At 50.2% G+C, this 23,985-nt stretch overlaps 1 protein-coding gene across 1 annotated transcript in view; it reads right to left on the bottom strand.

Moving 5' to 3' along the window:
• The window catches only part of VWA5B1 (von Willebrand factor A domain containing 5B1), a gene marked incomplete at both ends in the record, with an annotated part of 40,509 nt that extends 16,816 nt beyond the window's left edge, over nucleotides 1–23,693 (bottom strand). The window contains 12 exons of the mRNA XM_081224609.1: nucleotides 111–294; nucleotides 2,205–2,390; nucleotides 3,595–3,709; nucleotides 4,180–4,382; nucleotides 6,263–6,373; nucleotides 10,449–10,625; nucleotides 14,344–14,468; nucleotides 15,101–15,232; nucleotides 16,141–16,286; nucleotides 19,790–20,009; nucleotides 21,310–21,462; nucleotides 23,555–23,693. Coding sequence (XP_081080735.1) covers nucleotides 111–294; nucleotides 2,205–2,390; nucleotides 3,595–3,709; nucleotides 4,180–4,382; nucleotides 6,263–6,373; nucleotides 10,449–10,625; nucleotides 14,344–14,468; nucleotides 15,101–15,232; nucleotides 16,141–16,286; nucleotides 19,790–20,009; nucleotides 21,310–21,462; nucleotides 23,555–23,693 — 1,891 coding nt within the window. The remainder of the gene's footprint in view (nucleotides 1–110; nucleotides 295–2,204; nucleotides 2,391–3,594; nucleotides 3,710–4,179; nucleotides 4,383–6,262; nucleotides 6,374–10,448; nucleotides 10,626–14,343; nucleotides 14,469–15,100; nucleotides 15,233–16,140; nucleotides 16,287–19,789; nucleotides 20,010–21,309; nucleotides 21,463–23,554) is intronic.
• Nucleotides 23,694–23,985: the final 292 nt, after the last annotated feature.

The following is a 23,985-nucleotide window of genomic DNA, read 5'->3' on the forward strand; positions in this document are numbered from 1 at the left end:
GTTCAATGAGATTGTAAAAAGTGCTTAACACATAATAAGTGTTCAGTAAAAATGTAGCAATCATGGCCTCCCTGGAGAAGGGAGTGAAGCACAAAGAGCAACTGACTGACCAGGACTGGTGGCGGAGTCTCTGCTGGATGGCTGGGCGTCTTTGACCTGCCTCAGGTTGAAGGGTGTCCCCAAGCTCTTGGCAGAGTCTCCACTGTCTGGACTAGGCCCCTCATCCTGTGAGTGGTAGAAGACAGAGCTGCCGGACTCCTGAGAGTGTAGCATGCTGTATCGTCTTCTCTTGTCCTGGAGGGAGGGAGAGAAAAGAGGGCTTAGAGTGAGGCTGGATGTCAGGAAGGACATCCAAAGGGCAGCAAGGGGTGTGAGAGGAGATGGTGGAGTTTCTACCTTTGAAGAACCGAAATAATAAGAAAATTTTTTGCTTGCTTGGGGAATTCAGGCAGACTTCTGCCTCAATTTAAGGGATGGTGAATGGAGGTGGTTTTTCATATCATTTATGTTGTTTATGTTTTTAATTATGTTCTTTATTAAATGTTAAAAAAGTGTAATTCTAAACGCTACTGCTGTCTCCAAATGGATAACCAAAAATAACAGCATGAACCATCTGTTCCTTTCGTTTCATTCTCCGTGATATAAACATATATAAAAATATAAGGGCTTTCTGGGGTCATCTGGCGTTACAAAAGCTGGCCCGTATTACTTACATTTATCAGCAGCTTGAACTTTGCACCTACAACATTTTGGAAATCTTTCCCATCAACTATTCTTTTAAACATTTGGCTGTACGATATTCTACCACCCCTTTTTCTTAAGCACTCGCTTTGTGCCCATTTATTTTTTGCCACCGTAAAAAATGCCACAATAAATCCTTGACCATGAATCTATTACATCACTTTTATTTCTATGTGTTTGATTCTTAGGAGGCTTTTCTGGGTTGAGAAGGTATATATTTCTAATTTTATTTGTTATTTCTAGATCACCTTCCGGGAGGGTAAGTCACGATTATACCCTTACCCAACAACTCTTCTAGTAGTCGGAGAAAGCATTGCCAGTCTCATGGGTAAGGAAAGGAGAATAGATTTGACAGTCCCTGTTAGGAGTAAGGTCTGTGGATGATCTGCTACCTCTCAGGCCCCCAAGAAAGGCCTGGACTGTGCAAAGTCTTGACCAGCATTTTGTTTAGCATGTTCTCCCTGCAGTTGAACACTCTACTCTCCAAAACACTCTTACCATTACTGACCATGGTCCTTAAGAGATTCCATAACATTTTAAAATCTGGAAATTTCAAATAAAATTCTAACTTCTCTTGAAAGATTGGAAACTCATTTAACATAGGGTCCACAATCTTGCATGCTAACTGTTTGTTAGGGCCGAGTAGGGGCTGAGCATTTAGACAGAGTGTGTGCTCTCCAGTTTGCTGTATTCCTCACCACCCCTTATTTCCTCTATATGGGGGAATATCTGCTATCTCTCATGACACTTGTCCCTTTAATTTTTACAACAAGCCCATTTCGTTCATTTTATACCTGCCCACTCCCTCTAGGCATTGAGTTTGTGACTCCTGCTTAAAAGCAAAACAAGATGACAAATCCTTTAAAGCGGAGCGGAGAGACTTACTAACGAGGGAAGCTAGATGAGGAAATAGCATCTCAGGCAATCTTCTACATTTTAGCATGGATTCCACCTCCCTTTGAGAAGTTCCTCGCTTTTATTCCACTTCTGCCACCACATACAAGGGAATTATCCGTGTAAATAAATAAAACACAAATTCATCTAAGGAGATACGATCTCTCTAGTGTGTTCAGGGAAAGAGATCTGAGTGCCATTGTTCTGAATTGAACTATTCACCAAAATCACTTGGAGTAGATTATGCAAAATGCAGGTTCCTGGGCCTTATCTTCAGAGATTTTTATTCAGGGGACCTGGGTCGGAGCTCGGGCTCTGCATTTTAAACATGTTCCCCAAGTTCTCCTCTTGCAGGGCATCTTGAGCACCACATATTGAGATGGTAGCATCTACCCAAGCGGTGTCACCATGACTGAATGCCCATGGCCTGACAACTATACCCCACAAGAGTAAACCCAGATCCAATTGGCTCCTAGCTGCCACAGATAAATTGTCTTTCCAGCCAAGGATGGCTTTGTGGGAAGGGTTCTGGACCCCCCACTGACCCCTGGAATTTCTAAAGTACTTACTGTTCTGGGATTGGAGATGAATAAGGAGGCATCACATACGATGCCATACCCCACCAGCCGTTCTCCAGGGAAGAGGGAGCTGGTGCTGACAGGTGAGATCAGGACCTCGGTAGTCTCAGGGAAGACCCACTCCACAGTCACATCACTCAGGACTGGGGCCATGGCCTTCTTCAGGGATTTGACCATCTGTTGGACAGGGTCGGAGCACAGGTTGGGGGGATGTGTGAATGGGGATATGCACAGATGAGGAGCATGAAAAATTTACCTTCCGGGGCCACCGTGTCCCCTTCTGTTAAAGGGAGTTAGTAATTCTCAACTTTCAGTATAGTTGGGAAGATTAACTGTAGTTGGGAAGATACTGCATTGGAAGTATCTGCCACATGATAGGCATGCAATAAATGGTGGCTGGTTTAGCACTTAGACAGTGGTTTAACCTCCCCTAGGATGATTTCCTCAAACGTACTGCAAAGCTGGAGAAAAGTGATTTGAGGATTGTGGCAACCATAGAGGTGCACTCTCAAATTTCCCTTCGAGAAAGACTGTGTTCTTTTGCTGCAAGGAATGCAGTTAGATGACAGTCTCCATGTGCAATGCCTCAGCTTTCAAACCAAGTTCACACCTCTCCCTGGAAGCCCCCAGGCAACAAATGTGCATGGCAGGGATATTCGTGCCTGGTCTTTCCACCCAACAGAGACAACCTAATGGGCATTTCTTGCTCCAGAGATCCCTGGTGGGTTGGTTGAGACCCTGTCAGACCTGCACTGCAGTCTGAGCCTCTCCCTGACCAATCCTGCTTCCCTCCTTCCCTTTCACAAGTGTTGCATCTGCACGTGGACTAAAAAGTTTTCCCTCCTGTTTCCTCCTCTTTTCCCTTCTACAGATTTTATCCCTCAAGAAAACTTTGCACTCTTAACTTCCGCTCTGTTTCTTGTTCCTGAAAAATCTGGACTGACACAGTGATTTTCTAAGTGTTGGATTATTTGTGCCAATTATGCAAGACATGGAGAGAAGACTATAATTGCCTTGATTTCTGGGTCCTTTAGATTCTTCTGAGCCATCATTTGTCATCATCAGGAACATGGCCAGAAATGACCCCAAGCGCAACTCCTATCCATAGAGGCAATGACTCCTTTGGGAACCCCAATCCTGCCCAGCCAGTGGATGGAACATATGAGCCAGTGGCTGGAGACCAGGGCATCTAGTGTCCTATACTAGCTCCAGGAAATGTCCACTCTGTGGCCTCCAACTCTGATTTCCACTGGGGTGCAGTGTAGCCTAGTGGAGTGCTCAGGCTTGGGGTGAAATCCCAGCTCCACCACTGAGTTGCTGTGTGACCAGTGTGGGCCTCTGAGGTCCCAGCACCAGAAGAGATGGAGGCCCTTCTGCCTACCTTGGGTTGCAGCCGCTCCCCCTCCACCAGGAACTCAGCACTGCCCTTGGACACAGTTGCCAACCCTTTCACCAGTCTGTGGCAGACGTTGGGTCCAATTCCAAAGCTATAGCACCTGGAAGAGGGGGACAAGAGAGGCTGCTACTTCCCATCCTCTCTGCCATTTTTGTCCCCTGATGGGGAAAGGGGTGGATCATGATCCAGCAGAGCTATCTCAGAGCTGGCCCCAGCTTCAGGTAGAGGGTGAGGGAGAAGAAAGAGGGCCATCAGTGGGCACTCACATTCACACACGGACAGCCCATCACCTCCCACCCCAGCACAGAGTCAAAGCAGGTAGGACTTCCTCTGCCTAGACTGCTCTCTGAGACCTGGATGCAGAGGTGTGGGCATCTTATCCCTCCTGAACCACTGTGGGGAAAAGGCAAACTTTGAATTTGGCCACACCATCCTGGAAACAAAGCTCTGTAGGAATTGTGGGTCCCCTCTTCTCCTCCTGGCATTTTCCACGTTGCAGTTCCAGTTCTGACATCCCCAGCCCAGGGCAGTCCAGAATAACCGAGCCCTAAACCTTCAGCCTGTGCCCACCTGGTGGAGAAGGCATGATTTCGCACCAGCTCCAGCACCTTCCCGGTATTGTTGACGGCACCATCTGTGATGAGGAAGAGGAGCCTTGGGTGGCCTCGGAGCACTGGCTGCCGGATGATCCACTTGAGCGGGGAGAGAATGTTGGTGCCACCCATGTCCGCTTGCATTCTCTGGATGTTGTCACAGGCCTTGGCCAAACTCTCCTGCAGAGAAGGGTCGTGGGCAGGGAGATCGTCCCCAGGGTCATTATACGGTGTGGAGACTCTAAGCCCCTTGGAGGATGAATCCTTTGTTTCCCTGGATCTTAGTTCAGCCTCACTGGAGCGGACTCATGTTCCCAGTTTCATCTCTGCCCCACGCCCAGGAAGAATAGGTGGCCACTTTTCGGTGTGAGTCTGCCCAATAACACCACCTACCAACGCCCCAAATGCCACCATTCATGATGTATTAACCTACTGTTGTCCTTTCTTTGTTCCTCTTTAAAAATAAAAACACCCCTGGAAAAGGTAGCGCATCAAGCCCTAACTGCCCAGCACAAATGAGGTTTCCTTTTCTGGTGAGTGAGGCAGGAGGTATGGTGGAAAGACCACTAGACTAGAAATCTTAAGACTTGAGTCCTGGCCTGACTGTGGCACTAAATCCCTATGATACTCTGAGGAAACCATTTCCCCAATCTGGGTTTCAGATTTCCTCCTCCTGGACCAACACTGTGAGACCCAACTGGCCAAGGATTCCTGCCACTGGATGGATGTCACTGTAGCAAGGACAGATTCTCACTGGATATCAGATGTTTTCCTGCTCCTGACTCAGGAAGATGCTCTTCCAACATCCACACTTAGAGTAATGGAATATAACAAAAGTCTTAAAAAAATGTATATGTACCTTTGGAACCAGCAAGATTAGGCATTTATTCCAAGCAAATCATTAAGGATGTATGCAAAGTATTTGCTGCAAAGATAACTAAATAGAAAAGAATGGAGACAACTTAAATGCCCACCTGTAGCGGTTTAGTTAAATAAGTTGCAGCCTATCTGTGTAGTGAAATAGTAGGCAGCTATTGAAAATTATGTTGCAGATTAATACTTACTAGCATGGACATATGCTCATGATAGGCTGTTTGGTTAGAAAAATAGGTTACAGAAAGTATGGGAGGTCTAATCCTACCTTTACTGAAAATGTATGTAAATGCTTAGAGCAAGAAGGGATTTATACTAAGCTCTTAACAGCGGTTTTTCTTTTTTTCTGACTGATCATGGGAGATTTTCAAATTTTTCATTTTGATTATCTAGATTTAAAAATTGTGGGACAATCAATATATATTATTTCTGTATTTAAAAAACTGACAAGTAAGTTATTTTTAATTGAAAAGTGGCTCCTATGCCCTTCTTTCCTCCCTTCCCACCCACCGTCTCTCCCTCCCTCCATCCCTCCCTCCCTTCCTTCCTTCCTGTCCCTAGACCTGGGTAAGATGTCTGCCACCCTCCCGCCTTTATTTTGGCTGTGCTTCATGGCTTGTGGGATCTCAGTTCCCCAACCAGGGATTGAACCTGGGCCACAACAGTGAAAGCCCAGAATCCTAACCACTAGGCCACCAGGGAACTCCCTAGGATGCTCCCATTTTAAACATCCTACTGGGGCCAAGGGTCCTCTTGTTACAAACTGTTACCTTGAGCCATGTGAGTGCCCTTCTTAGTCCACTCGCCCACCTATTCACTCCTCTATCCCTTGCTATTCACTCCTTTGGCTCAACCTTGCATGAGTCTATCATTCTAATGAGATGGAGGCTTCAGTGAGTGGGAGGCCTAAGATATATCCTTTCCCTATCCCTTCCCTCTACCCGCTCCCAGTGTACATCCATGCTTTGCCCCACATGATCTTTATTTTAAGGAGCGGGGAGGCCAGAAGACTGCCTACATGGAGATAGCCTCCCTTTGGTTCTCTGCTCCTGGCATCATCTAGGTTCTATATGTGTGAACAGGTTCTATGAGGGAAGGCCTCGGGGTTACCTCCTCTTTCCTTTTCCTTCCTGTCTCTGTTTCTCACCACCTGACCCCTTCTGGTCCCAGCCATGCCCCCTCCTTACCTCACTGTAGGTCTGACTGGAAGGGAAGAGGGTCTTAAACGTGGATCCAAACCCAATGACGTTGAAGAGGCAGGCTGGCATGAGGCTCTTAAGAGCCACCAGCATGGCATCCTGACAGGTAAGAAAGGAATTTGTAGGAATTCAGGAAGAAGTTCTTACCTTGGCCACCACACAGCAGTGTGCTCATAGCAGCACGGAAGCAGCCTCCAAGTGGACCTTTCACCCTCTGTCCGCACCCAGCATCACTTTCTCCCCCAGATAAAGAAATTCGCTGATGTTGACCAGAGGCTGAGCCAAAGCCATCATCAGAAAACTCCTCATCTGTGTAGCAAGTCAGATTTCTCAAAGCCATCCTATTACAGTTTTCCAGTTTTGTTTCACCTCCCACTGACCCTGAGCGGTGAGGAGAGCGGGGAGCGCCCACCCACTTCCACCAAAACAAAATGGACGTCTAAGGGAGGCACGTGGCCTGGTCCAGGTCCCACTGGTGAGGAAGCAGCCTTCTGCTTCAAGGTCTGTGAGCATTAAAGAGTCTTAACCTATTTAACTGTGCAGCACCAGGAGACTTGGATCAAGGTATATTCTAAAAAATAGTGACAAAGAGAGAAGGTGGAGGAGATGACAAGAGGGAAAATGATGATATTGATGATATTGATGATACAATGCAGTGATAAATGTCAAGCAATTGCTATATGCTAAGCACTTTGTATTCATTACCTCATTTAACCTCTATAACATGTACTATAGCATAGTGGTTAAGGAGATACACTTTTTTTTTTTTTTTTTTTTGCGGTACGCAGGCCTCTCACTGTTGTGGCCTCTCCCGTTGCGGAGCACAGGCTCCGGACGTGCAGGCACAGCGGCCATGGCTCACGGGTCCAGCTGCTCCACGGCACGTGGGATCCTCCCGGACCAGGGCACGAACCCGTGTCCCCTGTATCGGCAGGCGGACTCTCAACCACTGCGCCACCAGGGAAGCCCAAGCAGATACGCTTTGAAGTTAAACATATCTGGGTTTCAACCTCACCTTTGCTATTACTAACTTGACCTTGGGCTAGTTATATCACTCCTCGGAACCTCAGTGTGGCACACAGTAAACATTCAGTAAATGGTTATTATTACCAACCCCATGAGATACATATTAGTATCAATGCCTCTGTTTTACAGATAGGGAAACTGAAGCTGAGAGGGCTAAGGAATTGCACTGGATCATAAAACCTGAGAATAGGACTGAGGGCTTCAAAGCACAGCTCCAAGATCTTTATTTATGTTGGCTCTGCCTTGGCACAGGACTCAGGAATGAGTGGCTTTCCCTCATCCCTATAGAGTTTATTGATGGCACCCCAGGGATCTCAGCATGGCTTCAGAGAAACAAACTGTTACACTCCACAATCTTGAAGGAAACAGCAGCAAGTAGATCCTGGCAACTTTTACACCATGTGGCCTTCCAGGCTCCGCAGCCCTGAAGCCCCTCTTCCATTCCCCTCTGTAAATATTGACATTAATGTTCTGTCTGTCCCCTTTTGTTGCTTGTGTCAATATATTTGTTTTTCTGCAAAAGAAGTCAATATCTGTTTATTTTTGCATTAGTTACTGATGTGTATTGCTGCTAGGAGGAGACTCTGCTGATCCATGCGGATTGTCTCTGCTCACACCTATTAGAATTTTAAAGCCATGTTTTTGGCAGCAAGTGGCAGCTGAAGAATGAGACCAGCTGCAGGAAATTAAATTGGCTGAACTTTCCCCTTTGGCATGGCTGTTTGGATTTCTATTCTCTCCTACCTCCCTAAGCCTAGTTTTTCCTAAAACTTCAACCTAATGAGCCACCTAATGACTCAAGCCACCCCTCAATGGCCTCATTGTCAGTGGGGAAAGGGATGTGCGGCCGGAGTAATTTCCGTGACTTTTTCTAAAAGGGACGTGTTTAGCAGAATGGATTGTGCCAATGCAAAGCCATTTGTGAAAGGATGACCTCGAGCTCACTGAGCTGAACTGGAAAAGAAAGCAAGAGCGACTCCAAGGGGAAAGGGACTGAGACGTGAACTAAGTTATTGTCAGAGAATTCTGACAATAGGTCTCTAGTTCAGGAGCTGGATTTCTACTCACAAACCAGCTCCATTTAACTGGTGGTAACTGCCTGGAACACCAAGATGAGAAGGAGGTGGAGACTGAATCCAGGCTCAGCACTGAAAAAAAGTGTCATGGTCAATTATTGATGTCTGTCTGGGCTTGGAGGAGGGGAACAGAGGGATGTGTGACATATGTTTGCCCTCCCTGAATGAATCCTTCTTTCTTTTCTTACAGAAAGAATAAATGAAGCCAGAGTTGAGAATCAACTTGTCCAAAGCCACATAGTGAGTCAGTGGTAGAATGGACCCTGGAACCCAGGCATTGTTTTTCTCAGAGCCATGTAGCAGGAATGACAATCAGAGGAGAGAGGTTTTCTCAGTGGAAGAGTCTGTATAATTCCCTATTGGCAATGTAAGGAAAATGAGCCCTGAATTAAGATACAGAAGGTTCAGGTTCCCACACCAGCTCTGTGATGTTGGGAAGAACATTTAGCGTCCTGGGGACTGAGTTTCCTTACCTGGAAAATGGCAGGGAAAATGGATTAAATGCTCTCTGAGAGATGTTTTAGGTCTGTGATCCTATGATACGTTAGAGTAACTGAAGAGATGTCTTACAGATTGGTACAGCTGTGGCATGGAATATACATGGCCACACAGTCCTGGAGCATGCTTCAGCACTCCAGCACTGTGGACAGCTCCTCACTTCAATGCCTGCCTTTGATGGTGGGCAGGGATGGGGAAAAGGTACCAACCAGTCCTGCATCCCAATGTCAAGAGGCTCAAACAAGAACTTGGATCTCATATATGACTGCTCTGTCATACTTCAAGACCAAACCCAGTCATAGCAAGGCTTAGGAGATAGCTGCCATCACTGACCCCACTTAGGCCCATTCCTCCTGGCTCATTCTGTTGCTCCGGAAATAAGAGGGACAAGGTCGGGAGAGGGACAAAATTTCAGGTGACAGCAGAGCCCTCTCCTTGTTCTCTCATCCCTTGTTCTCTCGAACTATGATCCTTTACTCAGTTCAATAAACAGCAACCAAGGGCTTTTTACGCATAAACACAGAGCTAGACCCCTTGGGGAGAGACAGATGAGAAAGATCTGGTCCTTTTCCTTAATGAGTGGATAATTCCAGAGGAGGAGACAGACATCTGCACAGCTAAAAATACAAGGAAGTGTTGGATAATGCCATAACTGTGGTGAATAATCTCCTCATGGAGATGGAATGCTTCTGGATGTGGGGGCAGGGTTTTACCACTCTTTCCCCTGAACTCCTTCAGAACCCTCCAAAGCATCAAGACCATGCTCCCAGGCAGGCTTGGTTAACAGGGCTATGCCCCTCACTTGACTGTGAGCTCCTTGAGGGCAGGAACTATGTTTACAAACTACCGTCTTTCCAGGAGGCCAAGCACAGGGCTTTGCACATATTAGGCATTTGAAAAAAAAAAAAAAAAAAGGATGAACCAAGTCATTTCTACTGGATTCTATACATCCCTTGATGGCAGGGGCCATGTCCAATGAATCTCCAGTGTCACATGGTAGAAACGGTCAGACAGACAGATATGGGTTTAAGTTTAGACCATGATCTTGGGTACATTACTGAAACTCTCAGAATGGGTTTTCCTGTTTGGAAAATGGTGACAATTTGACCGACCTCCTAGGATTATTATCTGGATTAAACACCAAGCTGTGCATTCAGTGGCTGCACAGTATCTGACCCATAGTAGGCCCTCAGCAAATGTTAGTTCCCTTCCTTTTTTCTCTGTATCCCTCTCCACTTAGTACCTAGTGAGGTGTTTTAGCCAGAACAGGGACACAACAAAGGCGTGTAGAATGCCAAGGGAAGCTACTGATCACTTCATCCCTTGTAAACGGACAGCAGTTAACCTCTGCTCAGATCACTTCAGGGGTTTATTTTGGGAGCAAGTTGAGTTTGGGTGGGGTTTCTGTTTAAACTGACATACAAAAAAAGTTGTTTGTGCTTTCTCTTAGCCATGGATAGTCATTTAAGGAACTGGTTCAGGTGTGGAAGGAGGGGTGCTTGGGACAGAAAGTGCTGAGAAGCTGGGTACCCTGGGACCCTAGATCCTGAGGGTAGGGGTCCTCTTAGAGGTACCTTGACTCGGTGGATGTTGGTCCCATTCATGCTGCCGCTCCTGTCGATGAGGAAGATAAACTCGCCCTGGGTCTTTCTTAGGTTCGGCTGGACCGACTGGAGGTCAGGGCAGAAGTTGAGCATGATGACCGAATGGTGGGGAATGTCCTTGTGGAGGCGTTTCCGGATGATTTCTGTCTGGAGGAGAAAGGGAAGCTCTCTCACTTGGCCGTTCAAGGGGTCCAGAGCTACTCCTGGGGGTTGTGCTGGCCCCCCCTCCCATTACTCTCCGAGTCTTGTCAGGATCCCACTCAGCCTCTGTGTGAAAGACCCTACCTGGCTCTTCTGCTAGACATTCACAGGTTGCAGCAACGGAAAGGCCTAGGTTTGAATGCCAGCTCTGTCACCAGCCAGCTGTGTGATCTTGGGCAAGACCCTCCTCTGGGTCTGACTCCTCTTTGTAAAACGGGGCAAATAATGTCCATTTCTCAGGGTGGTTCTGAGGATGAACTGAGCTGGCATGCAAATGGGAAGGTCCTGGCACACAGGCAGGTTCTCAGTTGAATAGTGGTTTCTTTCCCTTTCACACCCAGGGGACAAGCCACGCTCTGGCTCATTTTGGCTGTGAACTTGGATTCTCTGGTTTACTGATTCTCTCCCACTGATAACTTCCTACTCATGCTTCAAATTTTACCTCTTTGGAAAACCTGCCCCCATCTTCCTGGTGGACTTAATTACTTAGTTTCCTCATCCGTGAAATGAGGACAAGAGTACATACCTCACTGAGTTGTATGGACTAAATGCAATGCCTGTGAGACGGCTTCCCAGCAGAGCAATTGTCTGCACAGCAACCATCTACGCTCTTGCTGCTGCTGTTGCTATTTGTCCTGGGGACCCAGGCATTTCTCACACTGTGAGGTTTCGCTCATCTCTCTGTCTCCCCTCTAGCTTGGGGGCTACTTGAAGGCAGGTCATGTTTGAGTCTCTTGCATCTCCAGGGCTTAACACAGAGCTTTGGTGCAGAGATGGGCTCAGTGAACATTAAAGGAAGGACAGCACCAGAGTTCTGTATCTTTTCATGTGTTCCCTTAGTTGGCCTTGTCACACCACTACTGAACTGTCCTTGACTCTCCGGTCACTTTGCACCGAATCTCATTTCCTCTCTTCTCACTCTGCTGCACTCTCTCTCCACCCCTACTTTCTCTGTCTCTGTATCTGACTGTCTCTGCGTGTACATATCTCTCTTTGTCTATTTCTCAATTTCTCTCTATTTGGGTCCCTTCCTCAATTCAGTAGATGACATCATCACCCGCTCGGGTGTTCAAACCAAAGACCTAAGAGTTGTCCTTGATTCCCCTCTTTTCCTCACCCCACGCATCCACTCCTTCAGCAGAGGGCTGCCTGTTCTGCAGCTAAAATACATTCTGAACTTAACCTCTTCTCTCTGTCTCCACTGCAATCACCCAAGCGCAGGACAGTACCATCTCTTGCCTGGATCTTTGCAATAGCTTCTTCCTGGCTTCATTCCTCTACTTTTATTTCCCCGTGGTCCCTTCTATAGAGAGCAGGCAGTGTGATCTTTCTTGTTACTCTCTTGCTTAAGCAATAGTTTCATCTCACACCTTGTACCAGGGCTCATGAAGCCCCCCTAAGGACTGACCCCTGCCTACCTGGCCACCTCACGTTTGCCCTGCATTTCAGCCATTCTGGGCATCTTTCTGTTTCCCAAACACATCACCATTATTCTGCTTCCAGTTCTTTGCATGTTCTTCCAATGCTTCACAACCCACCAGGTCTCACCTTCAGACAGATTTTCTCTAAACACCTGGCTAAACAGCAGCCGGTACTCATCACTCATTATCATATCATCCTGGTTTGTGTTTCACAGTCCCCAGTCCTCACCTAAAGATCTTGCTCGTGCGTTTGCTTCTTGTCTGTTTCCCTGTGCTAGAATCTAAGCGCCGTGAGGAAAGGATGTGTCATTCCCAGTGCTTTCTTCCTAGTGCCTAGAAGCTATTGGGCACTTAGTGTTTGTTGAACGAATAAATGAGAGGATGAATCTGTGTGGGTCTTTTTGTCCGTTACTGACCTACGTGCATCTGTTTTTTTGTCTCTCTGTCTCTATTTGTCTCTGCTTCTCTCTGCATCTCCATCTCTCATACATAATGTCTCTGCCTGTGTCTTTTGCCCCCTCTTTGCTAAATCGCAGTTTTTGACAGCTCGTCCCACTCACGCTTCCTGATTGATGCCTCTGGATGCCCTCCTCCCTCCCACTGGGAGCTCCTTTGCCAAAAGCCACTGCCCAGCCTGGCCTTTTCAACGACAGAGCCCAAGGCAGCAACAGCCACATCTCGTAGTGACAGGAGCCCGGTTTTTGCCTCTCCGAGGCATGGAGTGGGGGTCTGCGCTCAGGATCCTCTGATGTCTCGAGCTCCCACTATCCAGTTACAATAAACTCATCACTTCTTAGCAGCTGTGGGTTGATGGCTGTCATCTCTGGAGCTCATGAGAATACAAGGTATTTGCATAACCAACCCAAGGTGGCAAATTAATTCTCATTTGCCTCAGTGGTCCCAGAGCTAATTGATTTAAGGCTTGGCAGGCAGGCCTGGGAGGCTCGTTGCCGACACCCCTTGCCCACGTGCTGCAGTTCTCAGAGCTGAGTGGCACCTCCGGCATTCCCACTACCACTCTGAGAGCCTGTCTCCGGCCTCTTCTCCCAACTGACTCATCTGGGTGAGGGGGCACCTCTGGGAGGACAGGTGTTTCCAGTGGGGTCTCTAACGTGGGGATGAGCATTGAGCCACCTACATCTTCCCTTCACCATCTCCCCTACCTCCCACCAAGCAGGGGCTTCCAGTGGGATCTCTACCAAAGGGAATGATGTCATCAGCTGTAAGTTATGTCATCAGCTGTAAGTTATCTCCGTGTTCTTGTCTGTTCCTCTGCCAGTCAGGCCAGCAGGAATGGGGTGCCCTTACATCCAGCACAATTGCCCCATATGAGCAAGGCAAAGTCCTTAGCCTCTTTGTCACCAAAGCCTACTCCCTTTTCCCAGCACACAAGTTATTTTGGGTGCTAAACCTCAGTTTTCTTATCTCAAAAGGGGAGACAATAAAAAGAAGTATCCCGCGATTATTTTACGGGCCCAGCAGCTCCGCGGCATGTGGGATCCTCCCGGACCGGGGCACGAACCCATGTCCCCTGCATCAGCAGGTGGACTCTCAACCACTGCGCCACCAGGGAAGCCCTTATCCCATGATTCTTAAGCCTACCTTGGCACTCAGGACCCGGCTCGATGTGCAGGGTCACGAGCAGGAGGGAGACTGCGGGGGTGGCTTGTGGCTGTGGCTCAGCATCCTCTTACCCCCCTTCCCCACCCCCAGCCCCTTGCTGATGGTGCCCTTATCCTTTCACTTCTTGGGACAGGGGCGGGCAGAGGGAAAGGATCTTTCTCGGGCTTTCCCTGCTCTGCCTTTATTCTTTACCTAATAGCAAGCAAGGATCCCAGAGGCAGGAAGAGCAAGAGACCCATTCAGCAGGTGGGAAAAGGGAGGCCCAGGAGTAGAGATGGAGCCGGGAGGGCACCCAGCTGTAGGGTCCTTGATGCCTCTTGGGGGTGGATTAGCCTGGAGGAGACCAAGGTTGTTTCTGCCACCAGCCTAGAATTTTGCCTGGCTTAGGCACCTTGGTGGCACTAGGAGCAGGTGACCTGGCAGGAGGCAGGAAGGCAGTGCCAGGGTGACTACCGCATCTGGACATCCACTTTCCCTCTGCCACCAGCTTGCTGTGTGACCTCGGGCAAGTCACACCCACCCCCAACCTCAGGTTCAGGCTCCTCATTGGTCCAGCCAAGACCAAGTCCCCAGTGCCACCCCGGTTCTGCCACCACTGATGTTGCTTCAGTCACCCTCACCTTTCGCTCTGCACTGCTGTCCTTCTTCATCCCTTTAATGAAATCTGTTCTTCCCTTCAAGTGCTGGTCAAACTCTCCCAGGGTCATGTCCCCTTTCTCCATCAGGACATGTGGCATGTAGGGCTCTGCAGAGATGAGATCAACTCTTGGCACTTGCCCGAGGGTGAGGGTGATGCTGGGGGCCTCGGTGGAGTGGCAGATCTTCACAGTGGGGAGGACTCCCAGTTGGAAGAGGGGAATGGGATCCCTGGCTGCTTGAGGCAGTGTGGGACCCGGAGAAGACTCCTTAGCTGGGAGGCAGGGGAGCCTAGTGGCTGTGGGTGATTCACTGCCCCTCCCTGGGCCTCAGTTTACCCATCTGTAAAATGGGAGTGATTCTGGGCTCTGATCTTTTTGCATCTAAACATTCGATGAATTCTTAAAGAGACAAAAGAGTTGCTCCCTGACAGTTCAGAGCTGCCAGGGTCTCATGGAGCTTAGGGTTTCAAAGATCTCTGCTCAGCTGGCCTGGGGGCAAAGTACACCACTGGGTGGATGAGACCCTGGGGTCTCAGGAGCTAGAATGGGGCAGGAGACACTCAATTCTGCCAGTTAGCGCTAAGTTTCCCAGGAGGCAAGTAGTTTGTCTCCTCTCCTCTGTCACGCGCCCCTACCCTCTCACTGGCCACTGGGTGGGGGGCCACGTGTCTATGCCCCATGGGATCAGCACCTCCTCCCTCCCACAGGCATCCTGGGGGCCCCGCCTGGTGCACAGTACCGCTGGGGTGGATGAGGATCTCCACGGGCCGGTCGAAGGTATGCCTGTTGGCCAGGGTGATAATGATACTCTTGGCGGAGCATGCGGACGGGGCGGCGTCAGCTCGTATCTCGTGGGTGGGACTCTCCACCCCTGAGTGGCACAGAAAAGTGGGATAGGCTCAGGAGTCCCCAGAGAGAGAGGGGCTTGGTGGGGGACCCTGAGACTCAGGCCAGAGATGACTGGCACTCCAGCCCCCTCAGGGGCTCCTGACCTGCTGTGTAAAACCGTGGACAGGCCTTCTCGATTTCCCCGTCTGCAAAAGGGGGGCTTAGCTAGATGGGGTCTAATGGCCTTTCCTGCCCTGACCTCAGGATCCAGTGGGCGTCAAAGGAATGGCTTCCTCACAGGGCACAGAAAGACATAAAGAGCTCCATGCTCCATCGGCAGGCACTCCATAAATGCCTGTTGTGTTGGGATGTCCTGTTGCTCTGGGAGAACCCTTGCTGACAAGAAACCACATCCTAGTTAGTGTCTCTTTACAACCTTGACTGGGTGGGGGAGGGGAACCATCAGAACAATGGTACCCGCCTCTGGCTGCTTGTTAGAATCGCCTGGGAAATTTTAAATGTTCCAATGCCCAGGACTCACCCCAGACCAATGTCATCAGAAGCTCTGGGGTGGGGTCTACGTGGTGGGATTTGGAAAGTTCCCCAGCTGATTCTGCCATGCAAGGGGAAGAGCAGGAAGCAGCTTTGTGGCTGTGGCTCCAGAAGAAGACCGAGGACCACGGACTTCGGACGGCCATGCCCTTGTGGGCATTTCCCCGGGGAAGCCATTGAGGTGAGGGTGGGGTCAGCCTTGAAACCTGTCCTTGGGAAAGACTCACCTTGGGCCGCATGCTGGGGAGCAGGAAACGGGGGTGGGGGGAGGGGCATGAGCTTCAGGCTGTCTTCCATCTGGGCTGGCCAGCTGTCCCTCCCTCCCCTTCCTTTCCCCACCCTGCCGTGGCCTCGAATCTTCTTTCCAGCCCCATCCGGGTCTAGGCATCTCCCTCTCACCTGCGAGCAGGCAGGGCCCACGGATCTCCAGCTGGAAGTTGAACTCGTATTCCATGGGGTTGGACACATCGGTGTCCAGGAGAGTCGCCAGGCTCAATTTGCTCCAGGAGTCCAGGGCCTGGGGGCCGAAGCAATGCTTGTCTTTGCTGGGAAGGGGGCCGAGAGGAGGAGGAGGCGGCCAGTCAGGGCTGAGGCAGGGGGCCAGCAAGAGAAGACATGGAGAAAACGGCAAGTCTCAGGCAGCCCTGGCACCCCTGCAGCCCCACCCAAAAAGGGGTTGAGGGGCTTCCTTCCACCCCAGATGCTGACAGCCCCACTCAGCCTGCCTGCAGGGAGAGCCTGGGTTCAGACGTAAGGTACCACTACCTACGATGGATGGGCCAGGCACCAGGCATGCGGGCTCACACTGTTCTCACCATGCCCCCAGAGGAGGGCCTCAGAGCCCTCATCTCCCCCCTCCCATGTGGGGAAACTGAGGCTCAGCAAGATGAGGTCACTAGCCTAAGGTGCCACCCCTGGGACTCGGCAGAGTGTGCATCCCCACCCGGGTCTCTCTGGCTCGGCCGTGAAACATTTTACACTATGTCACATCACTTCTGGAATACCTACTCTGTCTCTGCAAGCTGGGAACCTTTGCATAAAGCCACTTCTCTGAGTCTTGGTTTTCTCATCATTGAATGGGGATAATAATGACACAGCTGTCTTGAGCAAGCGCTTAGCAAAGTGTCACCTGCTGAACGCTCAAGTCTCTGGCCCCCTATCTTTGTCATCCCTCACCCTGTCTCTGATCCTGCTCTATTTCCCTCCCCTCTGTGGTCATGCCTTCTGAGGTCTTTGATACAGGTTCTGAATATGCACATATTTTTGTAAAACACACCATGACTTTTGGTTGAAAAGAAAGCATTGTATTAGGAACCTCATTCAATTGCTCCCCTTTTCTTCACCCAACACTGTGTCTTTAAGCTCTGTCCAGGTGGCTGTCTGCAAAGCGAAGTCTTTGCTGCTGATGTGCTATGGCTTGGGGCCATCTGTTATATTGTACTTAGTTGTTCCTGCCTTCGCCTCCCTGTGTTCACAGACGCCAGCACCATGAATATCCTCATCCATGTGTTATTTTTGGATGTATAAAAGGATTTCTCTGGGATCCCTAGGTCAAAGGGCACACACCGAGTATTGCCCGAGATTGCTTTCCAGGGTGGCTGGGCCAGTTTCCACTTCCACAAGCAATGAACGAGAGTTTCCTTCACGAACACTTGGTATTATCTATTTTTCTTAGTTTTTCTCATGTGACTCTATCTAAGCAACTTTGAGGTTCATCAGAATTTGATGCAGGCATCTCCCAAGAGCATCTCTGTTAGCTCTGCCTGCTGGAACAGGCAGGAATTAGCTTATCAGGGCCACCTCAGGGGCACTGGGGACTCCTTGGCCTCTTGTTCCCTGATCCACCGAGGTCTTGAATGTCCCCAGGTCGGCTAGGTCCTGCCTCTCCCATGCACCTGGCTTGGCGCCTATGGCAGCATTTTCATAGATGACACACGAGCTGGTGTTCCCTGGCCTGAGACTGGCTGGTGCCACCAGCTTCTCTGTTGTACCAACAAGTGTCCTCACTCTAGATTTCGAGACCCTACACAGTCTGACTCTCCCACTTTGCTAGAGTCTTACTAGCCTTCCAGCTGCTCTTCCAACATACCAAGGCTGTTGCTGCCTCAGGGCCTTTGCACTTACTGCCCGCTCTGCCCCCCCTGCCCCGAATGTTCTTCTTCCAGTATACTTCCACGGCCAGCCCCCTTCATTCAGATCAGGCCTCAAATGTTGCCTAAGACCTGTCTATTCTAGCGAAACTAGCACCCACCCCATCCTGTCCCCCTCTAGCCTTTGTAGCATCTATCTCCATAGAGCTCATCACCCAACATATGACATGTTTGTGGGCTTATTACTTTATTGTCCCTTAGAATGCTAGCCCCACGTGGGCAGGGACCTTGTCTGTCTAGTTTACTGCTGTATTCCCAGCACCCAAAACAGTACCTGCCCCATGGTAGGTGTTTAATTACTATTTGTGGTGTGGTTGAGGAGTGCCCTCTGGGCTGGCCCCACGTGGGAGGCTAAAATAACCCCTCCCCGTCAGGTCACCTTGAGGTCAGCACTTTAACTGGTGGTGTCCAGGGGTTTGCTGTCACTGTCCTCTGTGTCCCAGTGGGCACGTGCTCCCAGCTGTCCCCATAGCCCAACCAGGGTATGTATGAAACTCCTAGATACATATGGTACATCTTCCCAGATTTCAACTTGGCTCAAAGATTCAGGCCCAAAGCTGGGGAGGGGGAGTTAAGTAGTTTAACTGGTAATTAATTCAAGTGTTATTTTTCTACCACAGTGGTGCTAATATACTGTGGAACAGATTTTTTTTTTTTAATGACATGAATTGAATGATAAGATACACGACTTCAGGGGCTTCCCTGGTGGCGCAGTGGTTGAGAGTCCGCCTGTCGATGCAGGGGACACGGGTTCGTGCCCCGGTCCGGGAGGATCCCACGTGTCGCGGAGCGGCTGGGCCCGTGAGCCGTGGCCGCTGGGCCTGCGCGTCCGGAGCCTGTGCTCCGCAACGGGAGAGGCCACAACAGTGAGAGGCCCGCGTACCGCAAAAAAAAAAAAAAAAAAAAAAAAGGTACACGACTTCAAAAGACATCTCCTGTATGCATCAGGCTACTTTAAAACTGGCATCCTCTCTCCCTGCAGAGGAAACGCTAGTCCCCCTGGGCTTATAGGTGGGAAAATGGGAGGAGCCCCGATCTCAGCTGCAGGTGCCTCAGGCTGTGACCCACCCCCTCTTCCCTCCTCCCGCACCGGGGGAGTACAGAGAAACTGTCCTGGAGTGTACCCTCCCGGCCCTGCTGAAAACCCTTTTTAATGATTTCTTGTTGCTTCGGGGAGAAATCCAAAGTCTGCCAGGGCCACCAGGTGTCCTGTATCTCTGAAGCCTCATCTCATGTCACCTGTCCTTCAATCCCCCTCGGTGGCCCTGTCCTTGCTGCCTCAGGGCCTTTGCCCCTGCTGTTCCCCCCTATAGGAACGCTTCTCTCTGTGCCTATATCCATCCCCCACCTGGCTCAGCCCTCAGCTGAAATACCACTCCTCAGAGAAGCCTGACCAGGCCCCCAGACCCACCCCCTCCACCGTTGGGTCCCTCTTTTATACTCTTAGCCAATGAACGTCTCCTTTACTGAACTTTTCACATAATTAATTATGCATGCAAGTTCATAAACAGTTCACATTTGTTGTGTTATCTGTTGGATAATGATCTCTCCCACCAACTTCCAAAAAGGCAAGGGACCATGTGGGTTTCGTGTCCTCCGGGTCCCTAACACCCCCTCCCCAGTGTCTAGCACCTAGGTGCTCTGAAAATACCTGTTGAGTGCATTAAAGAAAAAAGCCTGGAAATTCTGATACCAAGCTGTCCAAATCCTAACACTTTGACCAGTACCAACACAGAGCATTTCAGGGAGATTCTTAAGTGCTCGGAATGTGAGCAGGGGAGGGACAATTACTGAGACGGGGGCAGCTACAGAGCTCAGCCTCACCTCCTATCCTTCCCACCCACCCAACTCCCTGCTGCACCCGGGACTCTGGCCTTGTTTGGGCGGGGGCTCCTCACCCGTGGGTCTGTTGGTTGGAGGGGCCAGTGATCTCGGTACAGAACTGAGGCACGGTTGGGACGCAGACAGCAGGTAGCAGGACCCTCACAGCCCCGCTGGGCAGCGTCGGGAGCTCCGAGGAGGTGCTGACAAAGATGGTGACGTTCTCCATAGGGGCGATGGTCCCCAGGTTGACCACAAAGAGGATCCGCTCCAAATCCTCATCCAGAGCCACCTTTCCTGGTGTGCAGGAAGGAGGGACGATGCAGAATGTTTCCTAAGTGCCAGGCCTGGCGTCAGGGACTGTACATACATTCTCTCCCATCCCCTCTAAGCTTGCTGTGTGTTAGGTTAGAGCAGTTTGTTCTGCTGATGGGAAAACTGAGGCTCAGCATGTGGGTGCAACTTGCTCAAGGTACTCAACAAATAACTAAGTTATTGAACCAGGATCTGAACCTACGTGGGTCTGATGCCAGGCCTGTGTACTTTCCACTGTATCCTGTGGGGATTGGGAGACTGGGACCCACAAATCCCCAACAGAGGGTCACATCTCTATCCGCAGACTCTATGTCCCCCCGAAGAATCATGTTGGAGCGTTCCCCCCTCCCCCAGGATCCATGCTCTCTCCTTTCATCTGAAAGGCCCATCCCTCATTCCTTCTTAGCCCATCCTACCCATCCATCCAACCCCTTCACAAAAACCTCCCTGGTCCCACCTGGATGGCTCTTTCCCTCCTCTGACATTATCTGGACCGTTTTTGGCATAGCCGCTGTCAACTTCCTATCGTGGTCCCTACCGGGCATGTCCTAGCTATTCTTCCAGGCTGGGAGAAGTCCTAAAATCTTGGGGAAAACCCTGCATCTCACATCGTGAGTGTTCATTAAAAGATTCTTGAACATCTCAATGATCAGGTGAACAAACTTCACCTCCATCATAAATCCAATGGTAAGAATCTCATATCATATGATCCTTGGTCTGGACTCAAGCCTTGGCTCTGCCACTAACATGCTGTGTGACCTTGGGCCAGTCACTCACTCTCTCTGAGACTCAGTATCCTCAATAGCAGGCATCAGTAGCCATGCTGTGAGTACTTGCTCTGTACCAGGGACTGTGATGAGTGTTCTGCATGCTGTTTGTTGAGATTTGGATGCATAGGATTATTAGTTACAGTTTACAAATGAGGCTTAATTTCTTATCTAAGCTTGCAAGCAACAGGATAGGCAGTTAAATCCTGGTGTGACTCATTCTACAATCTCTGAGCTTAAATGACATGCTCTTCTGTTTCTTAGAGATATCTTAACAATCCTTCTGTTGCCTCCTTTGAGCCTTACCACTCTTTCTAGGTGAGAACAGAAACAATTACCTCTATTTTCCAGATAGTAAGGTCAGGTTCAGAGAGGTTAATTATTGGCCTGAGGTCACACAGGATTCCTGACTCTTAGTGTAGTGCTCTCTCTACCCTATCCCATTGCTGCCCTTTCAGTCTGCCTGAGACTCCAGCCATGCCCAGGCCCTGCCACAGCCTTTCTGGCCTTCTTACCTGTGAGAGTTGCAGCTCGGAGGCCAGTGGCATCTAAGCGGCCACCCTCCATCTTGGCTTTGTCCTTGATCTGTACTGTCACGACTCGGTCGGCAATGACTGCCTCAAAGCCGATCACCGTGGTGTACTCATCCAGTGGGTATACAAAGAGACCTGCCAGAGCAGGGCCCAGCATTGCGGGGTGCCCCAGACCCACGCTGCATGCCCCACCCCGGAGAAGGAACTGGAGCCTTTGGTCTGCCATTCGAGTGGATGGTACTCACTGCCACTTGGAGGACTCCAGAGAGAACTTGGGCTGGGGCCTCCTGGTTCTGGGGGCTGGGCAGGAGATGCACAGCAGCAGGCTCGGTGTCAGCTGCAGGGCAGCTGGAAAGGGACGGCTGCTCCCCTGTCCCAGCCAACTCTTACTCTGCTGGCCTGTGAGGCCGGTGTGACCAGGGCTTCTGATTTTTCAAGAGAGAGTGGAAATCTGGATTTTTTTGTGACCTGATGTGTGGAACTAATAAGACACCTCTGTGTGGTGGTCCCATGCATGGCACCCAGGAGCTGGGGCTTTGGAGGAATAGGGCTGTGGTTCTTGTCCGGGCCCTGCCCCCTTCCCCAGTCTTGTGACCTTGGATAAAAACATTTAGCATCTCTACGCCTCACAGTCCCATCTGTAAAATGGGAATAATAGGGTCAAACTCAGGGTCGTTATGAAAATGGAAAAAACAGCCACCACTTATTAAACTATATCCCCCATAGTGCGTGCCCTACGTCTTTATATCTCAGTGCTTCTCGAACTTGAAGAGCACATGAATCACCTGGGGGTCTGGTTAAAATGCAGATTCTGATTTAGTGGTTCTGGGACAGGGCCTGAGATTCTGCATTTCTAACCAGCTCTGGGTGATGTCAATGGCTGGGGAACCACACTCAGAGGATCAAGGTCGTATCTCATTTTATCTGCCCACTAACATGAGTGCAGCACAGTGCTGGGCCCATAGTGAACTTTCCACAAATCCCAGCTTCCCATCCCTCAGTTTCCGCATCTATAAAATGGGGGGACTGTTCTTTCTGCACATGGAAAGCCAAAGGACTGTCCCAGAGCTGTTCAGTAATTTAGTCCCTGGGTTCCTCATGGGCCTTACTTTAAGCCACCCTCTATAGGTTTCCTTAAGCAGAGGAAAAGTATAGTTTGTTCTGCCCAGGAGATTTCCGCAGGAAGGAGACTTTCCCTTGCAGGTTTCTTTTGGGAATTGAAAGAGTTTCAGAAGCTCAGGTCAGGCTGGAGGGTGGTGCCCCAAGACATGAAGTTTGGGGGTTAGGAGGCCCCCATCACTGTGGATGAGAAGGGATGCTATAACCATAACGAGCCTTTATGCAGAACCCTCCTGGCCAGCCTTCCCATAACTCCCTTCCTTACGTGCAAGGAAAGGAGTGTAATATACAAGCGTCTCTTGCAGGGGAACACCGGTCCACACTCCTGACTGCCTTGCGCTGATGACTCATATTTGCAGACTGTTTTCCATTCCACGCTGTCCTTCCTCATGTACTACCTCATCTGTTCCTCCTGCAAACCCTGGCGTCCAAACAGGTGCAGGAGCACCCTGATGTTGAGAAGGACAGTGGCTTCCCCAAGGCCACGGGGACGAGAGCCACACCTACGACTGGGAGTTGGGAGCTCCTGGCTTCCACTGAGTCTGGACGCCTCTCCTACTGTGAGGCTCACTGGGGAAAGTGGAGGACTGACTATCTGACACAGGTGGGCATGTCTTTATTCCTTTTTTTTTTTTTTTTTTTTTTTTTCTTTTGCGGTACGCGGGCTTCTCACCGCTGTGGCCTCTCCCGCTGCGGCGCACAGGCTCCGGACGCGCAGGCTCAGCGGCCATGGCTCACGGGCGCAGCCGCTCCGCGGCATGTGGGATCCTCCCAAACTGGGGCACGAACCCGTGTCCCCTGCATCGGCAGGCGGACTCTCAACCACTTGCGCCACCAGGGAAGCCCAGGTGGGCATGTCTTGTGAACATAAATAGGGCTGGGACAGTGGGCTGGGGCCGAGCCCCAACCTGGGTTCGAATCCTGACATGACTTGCTACCAGCTTTAAGACCTGCAGGGCAGAGTGGTATTTCTATTTCGCAGATGAGGAAACTGAGACTCAGAGAGGTGACATGACTTGTCCGGTGTTATTCAGCTAATACACGTCAGGATGGGGATTCTGCTTGGAGGAGCAGGTGGTCCCAGGGAAGCGCCAACAGGGATCCTTACCCTGGAAGGGCTGGGCTTCCAGGTTGCCATAGGTGAGGGAGGCGGTGAGACCCAGGGCGTAACCACTGACAAAGGAGGTGATGTCGGATGAGGTGAGGGGCAGGGCTGCCCCTGTGATCTGGTTCAGCAGACCAGGCATCTTTGTGGCTACTCAGCCTTCAGAGCCTGCAAGAGACAGGAAGGCAGGAGGTGGGGAGAGACCCCCCTCCCTCCCCAACTCAGTTCTCCCACTTCAGCCCCCACAGGAAGTCAAAGCATTGTTCTCTTCACTTCCCCCAACTACTTCTCACTCAGTGACCCACGGTGACTCTTGACCACCCCTCAGAAGAGAAGGAGTGGTCATTCCATTTCTTTCCATTTCACAGTAGAGAGACTGAGGCCTAAAGACACGTGTCCTGCCCGGATTCACTCAGTGGGTGGGAGCACAGGCA

The sequence above is a fragment of the Mesoplodon bidens genome, assembly GCF_964165515.1.
Source record: "Mesoplodon bidens genome assembly, chromosome: 2".
NCBI lineage: Eukaryota > Metazoa > Chordata > Mammalia > Artiodactyla > Ziphiidae > Mesoplodon > Mesoplodon bidens.